Source organism: Gobius niger, assembly GCF_951799975.1.
Source record: "Gobius niger genome assembly, chromosome: 4".
NCBI classification, from domain to species: Eukaryota; Metazoa; Chordata; class Actinopteri; order Gobiiformes; family Gobiidae; genus Gobius; species Gobius niger.
This window is the reverse complement of record NC_136855.1, coordinates 29,141,792-29,159,941: the sequence shown is the minus strand read 5'-3', so window position 1 is coordinate 29,159,941 and position 18,150 is coordinate 29,141,792. Positions and strand designations below refer to the sequence as shown.

The 18,150-nt window shown below is 40.9% G+C and overlaps 1 protein-coding gene across 1 annotated transcript in view; it reads left to right on the top strand.

Moving 5' to 3' along the window:
* Nucleotides 1-18,150, top strand: part of ntrk3b (neurotrophic tyrosine kinase, receptor, type 3b) — a 252,649-nt gene that overhangs the window by 37,555 nt on the left and 196,944 nt on the right. Inside the window, exons 2-3 of the mRNA XM_079554795.1 lie at nucleotides 10,248-10,322; nucleotides 18,022-18,093. Of these exons, the coding sequence (XP_079410921.1) occupies nucleotides 10,248-10,322; nucleotides 18,022-18,093 (147 nt within the window). The remainder of the gene's footprint in view (nucleotides 1-10,247; nucleotides 10,323-18,021; nucleotides 18,094-18,150) is intronic.

Sequence of the window (18,150 nt, the reverse complement as noted above, 5' to 3'; positions counted from 1 at the left end):
AAAAAGTTTGAGACCTTCGAGCCCTCCGTGACAGCTGTAAATTTAGTTTGGGATAGTGCGCAAATCCCTGATGTGCATTACTGATGTGTTGTTCATTTGTCTTGTCCTTCCTTGTCCACATGCGATCGCCAATGGCTCCACGTCTCATTTGGTGGTGTTACATAAAAGCGTTTAGCTAGCATTTGTCATACTGAGAGTAAGAAAGAGTAAGAGTAAATCTGTTTTATAGATGTTTTTAGTTATTTTTTTTTGTATATTGCTGTTTTTATTCTATTGTAATTGACACATTTCAGGTCAACCATTTTGTTCTTTCCTGCTATGTCAAATGTAATTAAAACTAAACATAAACCTAAGTTCATTCTTTAACATTCAATAAGAGAATGAGAGCACAGAGGGGAAAAAAATATTCTATTGAGTCACGTACAGATTCGTCTTCAAATAAGACTTGAGCAAACTGCAGTCAGATTCCGTTGCTCACCTTACACGACTTTCTGTAATGTATGCCATTTTCATCCCTGCACACAAACTTGAGTTCGCTCTTCACCTCACACCCTTAGGTTATATCGGGACACAGCTTCAGAAGCTTAACAAATCTGTTGTTTGGAATAACTTTTCGGCTATCAATCACGCCATGGCAAACATGTTTTGTTTTCAGTCAAATGTGTGGGCGACACTTTGTGTGTGACTCATGTCTGAAGTGAAGTACTAACTGGCATGATACGGTATGTTATGGCGGTACTTCTGGAAATTCATTTTTGAATGAATCACGTTTTGTTGAGTTGATGAATAAAGTGACTGTAATGTGTTCATCTTGATTGACTGATGTGGCATCTCAGAGACTGTAGAAATATCTTACAACAGTGAGTTCTGTTTTGTCCCACACCCGATCCACCACCTGACTGTTGTGATGGATTCACACCTGTTGCTGTTTGGGGAGGTAGGGCGACTATTTGACTGCTCCGGTTTAATCTCATCTACCCCCGTCTCACCTGCGAAGAGTGACATCTACATTGAAGAGACGCAAACCCCAGACCAAGCCAGACAGCTGCACATGATGCCATGGCTCACAGCTCACAGCTGTTTGGTCTAGCTGTAAGGTTACAGACATAATGCCTCAGTCCTAGTTCAAACGCCATGTGGTGGCAGTCTCTGGTACATTTATCAGGCTAGTTGAAACAGCGCACATCAAGCATGACACTTGTAGCGAAATTTGTTTGAAGAAGCCCAATTTGTCCAATCCAGCAACTCAAAAACACAGAACCAAAGCTCTCCCTCCACAATCCAGCTGATTTGCTGGCCAGCTGGTAACGCTCGGCCAATCACAGCACTCCTAGTGCAGCAAAAGAGACGCCGACCCGACAAACGCTATCGCCAAAACTAGTGTCCTCCCCTGTATAGAACTTTTCCATCTATTAAAAATGCTTTAGCTTCGTGCTATCCATAGATTATATATATTAGAAGAAAAAAAATTAATCACGTTTAATCACAATAAATTTGAACGCGATTATTGTATTAATTACTAGTTGTAATGCAAATGCTCTGTCTTTCAGGTAACGCGTGCTCATGATACTGGAGTGTAGTTAATTATATTTTGAATAAGCATTAACTTTGACCACCCAACATCATTGCTGACTAATCTAGTCGTAGTCAAAACATAATCAAGAATACATGGATAACACCTACAAAAAACACTTCGATATGCTGCATAATTTTAATGATTTAAGCAGCCAATATATGAGATCTTGACTTTAACGAGCTGCTGTTTTGAAAGTTAGAAAATATGTGACCAAACTCTCCATTACACTCTTCTCCTCGTTGGCCTTATAAATCTGTCTTTTAAACCCCAACCTTGCCTGATCTGTGCATTGATTTGTGCGAGTTAATCTCCCCTTAACATCAATATTAATACTCCACAGCACATCAATAATGGCTTCTCTCACACGGTCTCCTTTTATATTTAACCTGACTTTCTGCAGAGTTTTTGGCTGTGTCTTCTTGCGGGGACATGAAAATGAGGTTTGGTCCCTGTTGCTCCACTCTTGTCGCCCTGGGCCGCCTCGCCTCGACAGATGGCTTTCGCAGGCGCAGAATCTGTTACTGTTTGCTTCCAGGGTTGTTCTCCTACCGCACTGAACCAGCCTGCAATACCCACTTCACATTGTACTTTGTCGGAGACCATTTTCTGAAAGCAGATGGAAGGTGGCTTTTTTTCCAGGCTAGCCGGTGAAAGCGCTGGCAGTTTTATCCTTATCGCTTGCACATAATTCCGGGAGATTGGGAGCAGGTTTGCCTCTGATAGTGTTAGAATGAATATTTCAACAAAAGATCTTGCAGGGAGATACGTTAATCGCTGAGGAATAGTGAAATCCCTCTCGTGTGGACGCGCTTAAATCTTTCGATGCAGTAGTGATTTTGAGTTATTAGACGATCTTACCCATCAGCAGGTAGACGTGTCCTCCGTATTAAATTACAATTGTGGTAAAACTATCATCACTGAAATATATAGAAAGTCTAAAGGATATCTGTATACTGAAGCAATTTACTAGCACATACTCTTTTATATATTTTTTAAAACTTTGCTCAAATGTACAGAGTGCTCAAGAAAGCTCATGAAATAATGATGAATGAAAATGCATTACAATGAATTCAAATGCTCTAAATATTTATACTAGGGATGCACCAATCCAATACTGGTATCGGATATTGGAGCCAATATTGGAAAAAATGCGATATCAGGTATCGGCTACTAATATCCGATACTGAACCGACACCAGTTTTCGCTCTCAATGCCTTAAAAACACAACTTTTACCACCTAAATCTAAGTGAATATGGTCATGATTTATATCATTTTAAAGGGGAGAAGCTGGGGAATCCAACCCCTTTGTTAGTTATACTCTCCACAATTATATTTTCGATCGCCGCGCAAAATTCCGTGGATAGCATCAGTATGCTAAAGCTAGCGGGAGCTAATGCTAATACTAACGAAACGATCAAGGCTGTGTTAGAAATACCTTAAGTACCCTAATAAAGAAATAACTGAACTAACATAATTTGTAATGTTCAGATCACTTCATGTGAGTTGTTTATATTAATGTAATCTAAAGCCTGTCATATATACCCAAGGATAATTAGTGTAGAAAAGTCCAGTGATCCTTTTTAAATTTTATGCAAGAGTTCATCAATATATAATTGATAATTGATCTGTAACATGACAATAAAAATAATGGGTGTAGCGGTTCAGCTATCTCACGGTTTGGTTCGGTTCACGGTGCAGGAGCCCACGGTTCGGTGCATCACGGTGCAAGTACAATATTTTTTTTAAAGTTGTTTTTTAAATAAAATAGCCAAATGTTCATCCAGTATTTATAGTCTCAGAATAAAATAGGCAATGCTGTCTAATTTTTCGAAGCTGCTTTATAATAAACGCTCACAATACAAAACAAAACAGAAAACAAAACTGTAGTGCACTCAAGTAAAAAACTAAAAAACTAAAAAAAAAAAAAAGCGATAAAAAAAGGAGCGCATTGCAGGCCATGGGCTCGTTAAGTGATAAGTTTCTGTTTCGCTTTCCATACACGGCAGCTAAAACACTCAGGTCATGGACAGCCTACGCTTGGACTTTTTTGGAAACAAAGCTTTTGAGGTGGATTATTTTATTTATGACCAAAATTGGATCTTACTCATTTGTCTGGCGCACTGGATCTTCGCCGCAGCCTGGTCGTTTGGACTCAGAGAAACCTTTACAGAGCCACGCAGATTTCAGGTGTTTTTGGAGGATGTAATACAGGTGTGTAGTGTCTACAGCCTTCAGTTTAGCGGTAAGTGACACATGCACTCTGTGTTTAGGTGTGCGCATACACACATGACTGGCACCACAGAGCTTAAATATTAACAAATATACACTAAAACTTCCTCCGTCACTTTCGTCCGGTGCTGTATGTCAGATTTTTGCACTGCGGTGCACCGTGGCACGGTGCATTGTTACACCCCTAATAAAAAATATAGTTTTACTGATCTTAAAATGGAGAAAAGAGTCAATAAATGTTTTCACTCAGAAAGACATTTTTAAGAAAGTCTCTTGGTATCGGTAAACAGCGGATATCGGCAGATACTCAAACCCCAGTATCGGCATTGGTACCAGTAGCAAAAAAGCTGGATCGGTGCATCTCCAATTTAGACCAATGCCTTGGGTGAACTTGAAAGATATTTTTTCTACAAATAAATTTGTCTTTCAAATATATGTATTTGTATATTTTTCCACAAGTTTTCTCCCTTAAAGAGACTATACGGAGTTTAAAAAAGTTAACTAAGTATTTCCTCCCCCTACATGTTCCAGCAATGTCCTAATGTGTAGAATGAGCCCAGATCTATTCACCACAAACATATAGTTGTTGCTTTGGGTCTGAAGTGCCGTCATGCACGACCTTAATATAGCAGCTGCAGTTACGCATAAGACCGGAGGTGGCAGTAGTGAGCATAAAATGACCAACTTGCATCTAGTCTCTTTAAAATCATGGAACATTGTCACCGGCACCTGCGTGGGCCCAGTGTAAAATGTGTACTATGCTACCTCTGTAAAACTGCAGTAAAGACCTCCTTCTTAATGAATAACTATAAATGTAAAAGGCTTTTGAAAAAATTTAAATTTGAAACCTGTTTTGTCACATTTCTCAAGAATCATCATTAAGACTTTTTTCCCAGGAGAAATGTAAAGGGAGTGTCTTTGATACACCAGAAAACAAGCCTGACTTTCCTGATGAGAATCACATCATTTGAACTTGTCCTTATCAAGAATGGTTTGAACAGATCCCTTTAATGAATATAGGTGTATGGGTTTGCATACAAATCGACCCATCCAGGGCCATATAAAGATTCTTGTCTCTAGCGTAGGACCAGTGAGTTTTATTATTCCTTGTTTGTAGGTAAAAAATAATCACATTTAAAGGTTCAAATCAATAAATATACTAAGTATTTGCAGTGCCATTCATGGGCATTGGCGAAAACAAGCGAAAATCAATAGGACACTTGGGATGGAGCCTGTGTTAAACTGGGACAGATCAATGGTTCTGGAGAAGTCTACCGTTGAGCTGGACAAAAGGCTCAAAACTGGAAAAGTTCTTAGTAAACTGTAGATTTCTGACAAATATAGGAATAACGGTGTCTGAAAACCTCCATTGCTTTTTGTTTTCCCAAACATATTATTTTATTTTTTTCCCCAGGGAATTGCATTGTCTTTACCCGAGTTCACACCAAACCTACGCCGTTGTTTGTGAAAGGAGATGTATTTTTTGTCTGTTTTCATGCTATTTCACACTGAACCAACACAAAAACAGTGTAAAGCAGAGCAGGTCAGGAAAAGGCTTTTTCACAGTTGGAGCCTGTTTTACTGCGACACAAAGTTTTATATTAGCGGCAGAATTTTCAACAGCTCTTTAAAATGAACCAATCCCAAAGCTCTATTTAAATGGCCATAAATCTCATAAATCCCATGGATTTTGGTTGGACTGGATGCAGGTCCCTGGGGCTTGTGACAGTAACAGTACTATGGAACTCGTACAGGGCTATATCGTAGCTGCATATTTGTTATTCATTTCCCGCTATAGAGCAGCCTGATGTACATTCATATTCTGAGTCTTGTGGACATCAGAGGCTGTGAGCTGACATGGTCGTCGGCTCCATGGGGATTTGTTATTGGCTTCCTCTCCCTGTGTTAGTATTTGCCGACAGTGGCTTGATGGAAATGAGAAGAGCGCTATATTCTGTCAGCGAGCACGAAACACTGCTGCAAATTAAAACATTTTGTGTATATATAGTACACTTTTTCATATAATAATAATAACCATAATTGGTCTAGTCAGTTTTTCATTTGTATCGTTGCACCAATGTGTGCCTTTTCCATCATGACCACCCACTGTGGCATGGTTTTACGTGGCATGCAACTTAGGGTTGGGCGATGTTCCCTTAATTGGCCGTTGACGATGTTTACAGTGAACCATCGTGATGGACGATGATATCGTCCATTTCTCATTATAAGCATTTTTTTTAAAGACATTTACATAGCCTATATATGCTACATATTACTATGTCTGTTAGGAAAATGTGAGATTGCAGGATAAATGGATCTAAACTAAACATGATCTGAACAGTGTCACGGAACACGACTTTTGCAAAAGAAATGTGTTAAAACTTGTGCGTAAAAGTCTGAGAGGAGAACGACTTATTCAGCACGTGAACTCCAAGGCTCTTATCACACTAATACAAATGTAAATCGGAGCTTATTATTTGCATTTGCTCAGTTTTAACGTAATGTTTAAGAAACAGTGGGTGAACGGGACAATATTTTGAAGTTTGCGTCGTAGCCTACATTTTTTAAGCCGCTCCACGCGCCGCCCGGTCCGTGTGCTCTAACCTCTTAACTCCTGCACCGCGCCTTTCTCTCTCCTCTCTCTTTCTTCTCTCGGTCCTTCGTGAGAATAGTCCACGCGCTCAGCTAGCTCCGATGTGAGAGCCATCTCATTTTAAAACGGTTTAAGTTTCAATACGCAGCAAAGCAAAACAAAACCACGCGCTGTTAAACTCTGAGCTACAGAGAGAGAGAGAGAGAGAGAGCGAGAGAGAGCCCCGCGCTTCATAAACAGAGCAGCTGCGTCTTTACGTTAATAATTACGGCTAACACATCGTGGCTTCTGGCAGGCTACTGACGCTAGCGCGCATATTATATCCGTGATTTAATTTACAGTGCAATCCCTGCAAAGTTTGTAGGTTTACAAGGCCTACAAAAGACCAGTGCGTGTTTTTGACAGGAGGGGGCGTGGCATCACGATGGTGGCTCTCCATCGTGATGTTGCTCATCCATCGCCGATGGACGATGACATCGTGGACGATGACATCGTCCATCGGCACAACCCTAATGCAACTTGGGCATTTCCATATGATCCCACCAGATAGGCAACTCTTTTTGGATGCCACCCCCAGTCCAAAGAGTGCTGTGCTTGCAGGCCTTCTGAGCAACTTCAACAGTCTGCTGGGTTCAAGATTCAAAGATTCAAAAGATTTTATTGTCAATTCATATAAATCAAAATGTTCCTTGGTGTGAGGCGGGGAGAGGTGTGTGAGGGGTGGAAGCACAGGGAGGTCAGGGAAGGGAGGGAGTTCAGATTATAAATGGATAAAACTGTTCTTCAGTCGACTGGACCTGGCTCATAAATTTCACAGTCTCCGCCCTGAAGGCATTACCTTGAAAAGACTGTGATGGGTGCGTAGGGTCATTGGTGATTCTGACTGTTTTGTGGGTGAGACGCATGTCCTTAATAGAGGGGAGAGGGGGTCTACTGATCGCCTTCACTGTTCTCACGATGCGCTGGAGGCTCCCACAGCAGGATGCAGTGCTGGCACCGTACCTCACAGTGATGTAGTGTGCATGGCCCATGAGAGGAACTTGGTCACCCTCTCCACAGTAGCACCGTTGATTGTCAGACGAGCATGCTGGACCCTCGCTCTCTGAAAGCCTACAACAATCTCTTTTGTGTTCTCCAGATGTAGAGAGATTGTTTAGTGTGCACCACATGGCCAGCTCACCTCACTCCTGTAGTTTCACTTGTCTCTGTTGCTGATGAGACTCACCACTGTTGTGTCGTCTGCAAACTTGATCAAGAGGTTTGAGCTGTACTTTGGAGCAGAGTGAACAGGAGGGGGCTCAGCGCACAGCCTTGGGGAGCCCCCGTGTTCAGTGTGTTGGTCCTGGAGGACTTGCCGCTGACACGTACAGCCTGTGGTCTCCTTATAAAGTGCAGCAGCACAGTGGCATGTTGATCCCCAGGTGGAGCAGTTTGTGTATTAGCTGCTGTGGGATTGTAGTGTTGAATGCTGAGCTAAAGTCTAAAAACAGCATTCTGGGTGCCGACATTGCAGCTCACTGAAACAAAAGAGATTTTATGCAGACGTTAGTTTACCTTGGTTTGCCTTGTCAGTTCAGTTCATTTAGCTTTATCGTCAATTTTGTCGAGGATATACATATTGATGCAAAAATACATTTATTAAATACAGAGCAATATCAGACAAATGCACAGGGCCAGCAGAAGGGGGGGGGAGTTCAGTCGTCTCCCTGGGGGGGGGACTAAAGAGGTTGTGGGATGGGCAGTAAGTATTTTACCTCATATAACCCAAATCATTGAGCCAAAACACAACAGTCTTACACAGTACACAGAGTAGAGCGTAGTCCAGCTTGATATCCAAAGAGTGTACATGGGGACTGTGTGGCTTGGATATCTTTACTGTTTACTGTCCCCTGTTTTTTTCCCATTTTCCCAAGTTGTGTCACTTACTGTGTTTTAGCATCTGAGCTCAATGCCAAGAACGAGGCATACAGCACACATAAGGAGACAACTCTTATGCTACATGCACTATAGAAATCCATATAAAAGACTGAATAGCATGGCAGCGAGTGAGGACGTGTGGACTGTCTCTGTTGTCGTGGTAACCCTCTGAAGAAGCAAAGCCTTTAGTTTAGAGGGATTCCAACGCGTCTGATGGTGGCCACATTAATGACTCAGCTCCTGCCCACAGAATCACACTCTTGCCGTTCTGCACAGATCAAAACGTTTGCACTAAGGCTCCGGTCCAACTCTTTTGTTGTGCACACACCTTTGTACTGTATAAAGCACAAGCTCGAAGCTTGTCTCATTTCTTTGACGTTTTGTCCCTTTTTTGTAACTCCTCCTACATTTCAGAGTGGGCCTTTGTAAATATAAACCCTATTGACTTCTACATGATCCCTCACTTGGTGGTTTAATTAAAGCCATTGCCAGCTAGTGGCCGACCGCTGTGTGTTTATGCCTTTATATCAAGCAAGAAAAGAAACTTGTTTTTATACCGGCTCTGCAGAGCTCATTCTTGCGAGTCCAAGTTTTACTAATAGAGAAAGAATAGGATTATACAGGAAGCTTTGTTCACTTTGTAAAACACAGAATTAAATACAAAGTTCTGCTTTAATTAATCCTGCCAGATATGTACATTTTTTACCCCCCCAAAAAAATGAAGAGGAAGAGAGTTAAGTTAAATCTCATTCCTAACTTTCCTAACACATTTGTTTATCTTTTCTAAAGTTATTTTTTTAGGCCCACAGGTTTTATTGGATAGTAAGCACAGGGTGAAAGAGGGCGTAAAGCGGGGAGAAATTCAGCAAACAGTCAGAGCAGGGACTCGAACCCCAGCCTTAATAAGCATGTTTCACAACTTTCGGGAGCATTGCTATCACAGTAATGCTAACAACAACCATTCATATCTATATAAGATGTTTGTGGCTTAATGCACGGCACACAAAACAAATTTAATTACATTACACATAACACATTTAACTAACTGGGAAAAGAAACGTATTTAATAATAATCAGGAGCGTACAACATTTGTACAAGTTCCACCTTTCGAGAAGCACTGAGTTTTGCACTAACAGTTACAGGCATTAGTGGAAGCCATTGCAACATTTTGCTCCCCTCACCCGCTGCTTTTTAGTTCTTCTTCTCTCTTTTCACACATTTTCCTCCCAGACGTGTGATAGTGTTGGTGAAAACAGTCACGACTCGTCTCCGTTCCCTCACCTGACGCTCTGCCTCAGCCTTTAAGCCACTATTTGCAGTTTTCACTTTCTCTCTTTCTCTTTGTCTCACTGTTCTCTCCACTCTGCCAGGGCGAGTATTCGTCTCGCCGCGTTCACCGTTCATGCCTCGCACGTCCATTCCCATCTAGTCCCGCGCTGCTTGATCAAACAGCTAAGCTCCAGCTAGATTCCCCCCCCCACACCCTTTTCTTCCATCGTCTGTACCTGTGTTTTCAAGTCCACCCTATGCCTGACTCTGACTCCAGTCCACAAGTTCATATCACATTACCGCGAGTCCTTTCTAAGCTTGTTCAGTCTCCCACGTTATGCACCTGAGTCCACATCCAAGCTCATTACGGGGAAGCGTGCAGTATTTATTTGCTTTGTCCGCCGCACTTGCCGGATAGACTAAGCCCGCGGAGCTACCTCATGGCAATTAAATCTATCAGGGGGGCACCCAAGTGGGCTCTGTCAGAAAGTTTCCAATAATTGCTCCGTAAATGGATATGGATTCAAAACTTTGACTACACAAAGCCTGTTGTTTTCGACCAGGCGAGAGGAAAAACATTGGCACACTTGTCTGGTCGATTGTTTTCCTGCTTTTTGGGTTTTCCTTTCATTTACGTTTCTCTCCTCTTTTGTGTTTCCAGACACATCGAGAACTGGACTGGATTGCAGACTCTCCGAGATGTGGATATGGAGCTCTACACTGGACTGCAGAGATTGTAAGTTTGCATCACTTTGCATCATGTTTCAAATAACATTCCACACGGACAGGGCAAACCTTATGAAAAATGCATACTGGAAAAAAAAAAAAAAACACCATAGCTAAATGAAATTCGAACTATGAAAGAATTCAAGCACACCCACCCTGGGACTAGGGTTGTAAAAAAAAAAATAGATTCCTCGATACTAAATCAATACTAAAAGTGGTATCAAAGGTAGATATTCATTTGAGCAGGTACTGATACTTTCTGTGTTTCCTCCGGGTTGCGCACAGAGCAGCCCCTCCCCCTCCTGCTCACTCCCAGCACCGGAAGCAACCTGCTGAGCTACAACCACAGCTAAAAAGTACTCACTAAAACCTACATCCATTGTCGAAGTGTAGGATCAGATTACTGGTGCAGTACCAGGTCGAAAGGAGCAGGCGTTTTTTTAGAAATTGTAGAATTTGCGATTGTGGCTAATGTAAGCTTAGCGGCTTCCATTGGTTTACATGTATCAATTAGCATTGGCTATAAAGCCGTTTTTTCTCCTAAAATATCTCAACAAAATGACATTTTACCAATGTCAACTGTACAGTTACATGTTTCCTGTCTGTGCCTGAATCATGAATATATTCATAGGATTTTTAAAGGCCAGTTTTTTATGCTCTTTTCTGCTCCTAAATGTGACAGCTGTGACTGTTACTGTTCAGGACGGCAGAAACAGACAGTGTTTAACCTGGTGGTCATGGGCCTGGGCCAAATCCAGTCAGTAATCACTTTATATTCTAGGTTAAATTGCCAAATACAGTATAAGCGTTTGACTATGTGCAAAAACAGTTCATCAAATGAGACCCTTTATTACTACGGAGTTTAAAAATGTTAAAACTATGTATTTTCCTCCCCCTACATGTTCCAGCCATGTCCTAATGTGTAGAATGAGCTACGACCTGTTCACCACAACTGCCTCTAAAATACTGCACTGTCACTCAAAAAGCTGGTACTTCGGGTCCGAAGTGCCGTCATGCACGAGCTTAATATAGAAGCTGCAGTTACACATAAGACCTGAGGTGGCAGTAGTGAGCATAAAATGACCAACTTGCATCTAGTCTCTTTAATGTCTCAAGAACATGGTGAATCTGAATAAACTAATATAATGTTGAGAGACAAGAGTTTCCTACAGCAAATATGATATTTAAAAGGGGATTTTATTTTACTGTGGTATCGAAATCACTATCAAGAATTGAATTTTATTTTCAGTATCGATATCGAGTTTGACATTTCAGTACCTGGGACTATAGCTGCAAGCAAAATGACATGTGATTTATCTTTGACTTACAGAAATCGAAATGTAATTTGAATGGATGCAAAAAGCTAATTTTGACAGAATTTTGTACAGACAGGCCAAGCAAGTTGATCTTCTTCAGTTTGTGCTACTTACTATATACTATATACAAACACATCAAAACAGATAATACAGGCCAGATAACGAGAAATTCTGCGGCTGGTGATGCTATATACAGCTTTCGCAAAGTACACCGCCTGCTTAATGTTGAATAAGTTGAAGAAATATATCTGGTAAGCAGCTCTGTCTGTATGGTGGTAGTATATAACATAATTACAATGTGTCAAAAGTCGTGCGTCTCTCCCAGCATGTCACGCCTGTATCAAAGAGAAGCCAGACAAAACAATTATGAAGTTGTCAACTCCCTCACTTTTCTGCTTTCTATGGAGGCAATGCCACAGCCAGAAAAATGGTGTCGATTTAGACGTGCCGTTATCTTTCCCACTGACTGCCAGTTAACATTCAAACCCATATGCTTTTGCAGACTGAACTCCTCATGCATCTGTAGATTATTGCACAATTACACAAGATTATGAGTCAAATAACCGAGAAATCAACTGTCAGGTTACACACATGTGCCCAGCCGAGCGGAACAGCTTGTAGCTTCAAATAAACCCTTTCAGAGGCTGAGAAAATTAATGTGACTGACACACCGCTCTACCGTGACCACGGTGAGCCCGGGCCGTTTAAGAATGGTTTTCACTAATGCCTCATGAAGTTCAGCAGCACATTACTGGCAATTAGCATCAAGAGCTACATGTGCTGACCTTGGCTGGTTTTGTGACATTGTTTGCATGAATACAACAAAGGTGCAAGAAAGGGGTGGGCTGAAACACACGTCACAAGATGAGATGAGATGGTTAACAAGAACGAGTCAAGATTTTGGCAATTTATAAGATTCTGTCATCATTTCAAAATATTGTCACATGTTCATCACAGTATCAGAATAAAAATAGGCTCTGAGAAATGTGCAAGCATTTAATCTTAATATTTGAATAAAATATATATATATATATAAACGGTGGCTCTGTACATTCTGATTAAAATTCCTCATTTAAACATTTACAAAATCAACTCTCTTATTAATGAAACAATAATTTGACTTGATTTGGCAACAGTCAGACTGACCCACAGAGGGAGAAATACACTGAACAGGTAAACACAGGGTTTGTAGGTTTCTGTACACAGAACACCCTGAATAGAGGATATTTTGTAAAAAAAATATTGGGTTGTGAACACAAATTGTCCTCTGAGAAATATAAGGTTAGAGTTGAGATGTTTAGGTGTAAAGTTTTGACCACTCAGAACAAAATGGAAATACTGCATGTCTTTGCTCATAAAAACTTAAAAAATGCACCAAAATCTACAAACTTTGTGCACAGAGCTGGTCCAATATGTGAGTAAGTCAATTTTGACTAAAATGTCAGATAGAATTCTAATTCAAAATGTAGTCTTTGCGATTTGTTAACTCTGACCATTTTTCTACCAGTTGCGCAGCACAATGTTATTTACAACATCACCAATTTAAGTCAAGCAAAGGAATTTTCCTTTCGGGCCAGAGTCTTGTGCGTATGTCTGTGCACTGATGGATGCCTTGGTAATGGCATTCATCAGTGCAGTGTATGACCTGTCAGTGGTCATAAAGTTACGGATAATCGTCCTAACAGCCTGAGTGTGCACGCTACAGCTGCACTGCACACCATGAGTGTCAGACACTAATGTCCCATATTTGTGCATGTGTCACAGTATCTAGCTAATTCTCCCTGGAGATGACAAGGTGTTAGTGGGCTTTTCCTGTGGCGAGAGAGTAAGAGGGGACCGAAGTGCAGTGCTGATCCTAATACAGGGAGATGGTTAAACCAGCTTTAATTCCTAATAGTGACACGGCCATAGAGCATCCTTGCCGTTCTGCTCAGCGGCTGATCAAATAAAGGCAAAAAGCAGTGAGGTAAATTGAATTAAAGGTTGGTGGTGTACTGTGAGGTATTGGCGTGTTGTCTCCTCGCCGGTGCTCGTTTCCTGGGTTGCAGCGAGGCCACATCCTTTACATTCCCCGCTGCACCTCGGGCTTCCTCACTATTTTCCTTCTTCTCGCTCAAACGTATTCTCCTTTGCCCTCCAAAGTCAGAGCTGGCCCTCTCCCCTGATCCCCTTGATCCCTCATCAGGGAGGCCAACTGCAATATCTCCACTGCCAAATTAGCATTTTTCTCATTACCACCACCTCTGGGCTGCTGCCTCGTCTGGGGACCGAGCGCCTTTCCGTCTGCATCCAGCACCACAGTCCCAGGACTGACGTTACCTTGTGCAGCTTTCAGTGTGTTGAGTGAACCGTCGTTATTCCCGTTTTTTATTTGACTTGGCGTACGTACTTCAGCCTGTTTTACATTTCAAAAATATTCATCTGTGTTTGAATAACTGAATAATGATGCACATATTTATTTAAATGAATACAGAAGCCAATATGTAATCTAATTGTACGAATCTGCTCGGAATAAGAAGCAGTTTACATTTGCTGCAGTGTTAAGATCGTTATCAATTTAAACACTGCCTGTATATGACACCAAACAAAAGAAAGGTTCAGCAACACTATGTGCCCAAAGAATGACATCAGCTGAGGACATGACTATCCTGAATGACCAGGTTATTCCATCAATGGATTTCTTCTCCCCGATGACAATGTCAGGATTTACATTGACAGGAACGGTTCAGGGAGCGTGAGACTTCATTTTCACAAATGGATTGGCCGCCACAGAGTCCAGATCTCAACCCCAATGAGAATCTTTGGGATGTGCAGGAGAAGGCGATGCGCAGTGGTCACACTCTCCCGTCTCCCGACTCTCATGTAAAATTTTGGTGAAAATTAACACTTGATCTTTTGTCATGCTATAATCAAAGCAAAAAGTGGTCCAACAAATTATTAGAGAGAGTGTGAATTATTATTTTTTTGGACTGGCAGTATACAACATCAACAGTAAAGGTTCATTCATACTTCACTGAACCGCAAGAACAAAATACGTTTGTTAAGTGGTGACGTCACAGCTCTACTTCCGGGGTCGTAGATGTGTGAGAAACTACAAAAAACTCTTTAATACAACAATCAATATCTCTGAAACTCAATTGGGAGTGACTGAACCTAATTATTTCTCAGACTCATTAGCCAAAAATGTCACACCTACTGCTAAAAAAGTATTATTTACTAAAATCGGTACTTCCGGTTTAGTGGAGATAAATGCTAGCGGCGCAGCAGCTACGCTAACCCCGGAAGTACCGACTTTAGTAAATAATACTTTTTTAGCAGTAGGTGCGGCATTTTTGGCTAATGAGTCTGAGAAATAAATAGGTTCAGTCGCTCCTGGTTGTGTTTCAGAAATATTGATTGTTGTAGTAAAGAGTTTTTAATGTTTTTTTTCTTGCATATTAGCCTGTCTGCAAGGACCCGGAAGCGGGAGTCCTGACGTCACACTTAAAAAACGCATAAAGTCACTTTTGCCTTGTTGCCGTGGAACTGTTGCCAGAAACTAAACGTTTCCATGGCTACAAGGCAAAAGTGATTTCATTTTGTTCTCGCAGCTCTTGTGAAGTATGAATGAACCTTAAACAACAGGACCATGTTGATCTCTTTAAATAGAAAAGTAATTGTTTAGCACTTCACACATGACACGAGTCACCCAAGTGCTTCACAAGGGACAATTTGTGATTCATTCATCACTTGGATCAGACTGACAACAGACCCTCAAACCACCACCAACAAACCACTCATCCTGGCTACCTGGTATTCCCCCACAGTCTCCCCTCCAATCAAAATACACAGCGCAACACTGCTGTGTATTTTGCACTACTGTCTGTGTAGTTCACCGTTATAACAGTGCACTACACAGACACAGCCGCAGGTCTGCTCTTGGATTATGGAATTGTCCCTTTCAACTTTTTCTTTTCAACCTTACATTCATAAAATTTAAATGAGTAAAACTGTAGAATACTTTCCGTGATCCCATCAAACCAAGAAATCAAAACAAAAATGCAAACCTTTCACATATTTTATGGGTTAAAATATAAAAAGCTGTTACATCTGTGATTAAAACATATTCATGCAATTAGTCAAGGCTGAAGAAATGACTGGACTTAATCTAATCTTTTAGCATATAGAAAATCCTTATTAAAGCAGCTCCTGTAAAAACTCCAGTGGCATCAAAATCCTGAGCAAAATCCCCTGAATCACAAAGACTTTCCCCCGTGACGAATGATCATTTTCTTGTCAAACGCTGTGAATGGGTGTTTGTACTTCAGGAGGTAATTGGCACATAGCGCTATGTGTAATCAGCACACTGTTTTACGAGGCGCACACTGATGATGTCAATGGTTTCTTTGGAGAGCGGCATCTGTGATTACAAGATTGAAAGTCATTAGCATTATAGCCTGGAACACTCGTTGCTCCCCCGGACTGGGAGATTGGGAATACCAAGACTTTTTTTTTTTAATCAAAGCGCCCCTTGGGATACCACTATAAGTTTAATTTCACACTTATTTCACTCTATAGATGTTAACACAAAGCGAGCCGATGCTCTCTTTTCAGCAAAGTTCACAAATCTTACCAAATGGTGCTTCAAAGTGAATGTCTATTTTTGCTCCCGCTGCAGGCAGTACACACGGAGTTAAAAGGAGAGTCATTTGAATAGAGAATGATTCTGACTCCGACCGACAAAAAAGATGAAAAGAAGTTGCTCCATCTGCTCCTTGAAAAGTAGCGTCACTGAAGCGTTACATTGTTCCCTTATTATGAGATCACACAGATCAAATGAAAAAGGCTCATGAAACCGAACTCCTTTAAAGGTTCTGCATGCAGGACTTTACTTTAGAAACATTCTCCTAATGATGCACAGAGCCAACACTGACTTTACTGTTTATTTATTCACAAAAAACATTCTACAATATTTTATTTTGTTTTGGTCCTCCAGTTAATTGTCCAATCAGAAACCAGAATGAGCATGTCCCCATTCAAGTCAATGGTCAACGTTGAGATTTTTAGCTAGTTTTCTCCTTTAAAGGTGCATTATGCAACTTTTTATGTGGAAAAAAAGTTGACATTTGTGCGTATTTGACCTTGTACTGACCCGGCGGCTGTATGAGTGGTTGACCTCCTAACCCCCGCCTTAACCGAGCGCATATTCTCCAGTTTGGCTTGTCCCAAATCTTAAAGCATTTTGTTGCTTTTTCATAACTTTTTTGTTGCCTGTTGAGCTGCGCTTTTGTTGCATTTGTCACGTTTTTGTTGCATTTTTGTTGCTTTTTCATCACTTTTTTATAACTTCTTGCCGCGTGTTTCGCTACATTTTTGTCCCTCTTCTGGTGCTTTTTCTGGCTGCGATTTTATCCTCATTTACGTCCCGTTTTTGTCGCTATTTTTGACGTTTGATTTTTCAAGAAGCTTCTAGATTTGGGTAACAATTGAACCTGGAGCGTTGTAGAGACCAGAATGATCAAAAGTAAAGAAGAAAAGTTTTATTTACATAGCGCCTTTCACAGACATGGTCACAAAGCCCTTTAAATAAGACAGTTTTACTTTCACTCCATACTCGGTGGTGGTAATCATTCATACAGGCCTATTGTACATGTTTTTAGTGGTAGGGGAAACCTACGCTGTCTAGCTGTGAAGCACGAGCTCTAACCGCTGTGGTACCGTGCCACCCTGTTAGTAGCCCCTGTAATGGCGCCATGTTGACCACTCATGTAGCTGCTGGGTCACTACAAGGTTAAATACACACTAATATCAACTCCTTTTTTCCTGCATAATGCACATTTAACATCTTATATTTAATGTCAGAGTAAACATAAATAAATAAGAAACCCACCATTGCGATGTTCTGTCCGCTAGCAAGCCGGAGATTACTAATCTTGTACAATGTTTTGAAGTTTGTTTGTTTTTCCCCCCACTGGGATCTTTTAATGTCCCGTGCATGATTTATTTTCCATTAACAGCAAAAACAAGGCAGATTTTTTCACTTAAAAATTGTTTATTTTAAAACTAATATTTTAACAAAATAAAATCATTTAAACCTGGCTCTCTCCATTTTTCAGATTTCGTTACTATATAGGCAATTTTTATGTTTAAAATGCCCTTTTTTATGTGAAAACTTAAAATGACATACATATCAGTGATCTACAGCAAAAGTTTCAAATTGAAATCTCTAAATGTATTTTTCCCCCGACTCACCTGCCACGTCTCCCCATAATTAATTTTAGTGCAGGCCTCCAGCTCAGTACAAATAATGCATGTAGTGTGAGATTAGTAGTTAAAGCATGTGCTTGTGGATTCTAAAATGAGGTAAACATGGCCTCGGTTCACCTTTCTTCTCTCCCTGTGACTCTTTTTCAGAACCATCATGAACTGCAACTTGAAGGTGATCCAGCCTCGCGCTTTTGCTCAGAACCCGCACCTGCGCTACATGTGAGTAAATTTTCCTCGACGCTGCGCTTTCAAAAGATTTATTATGATCTCTGATAG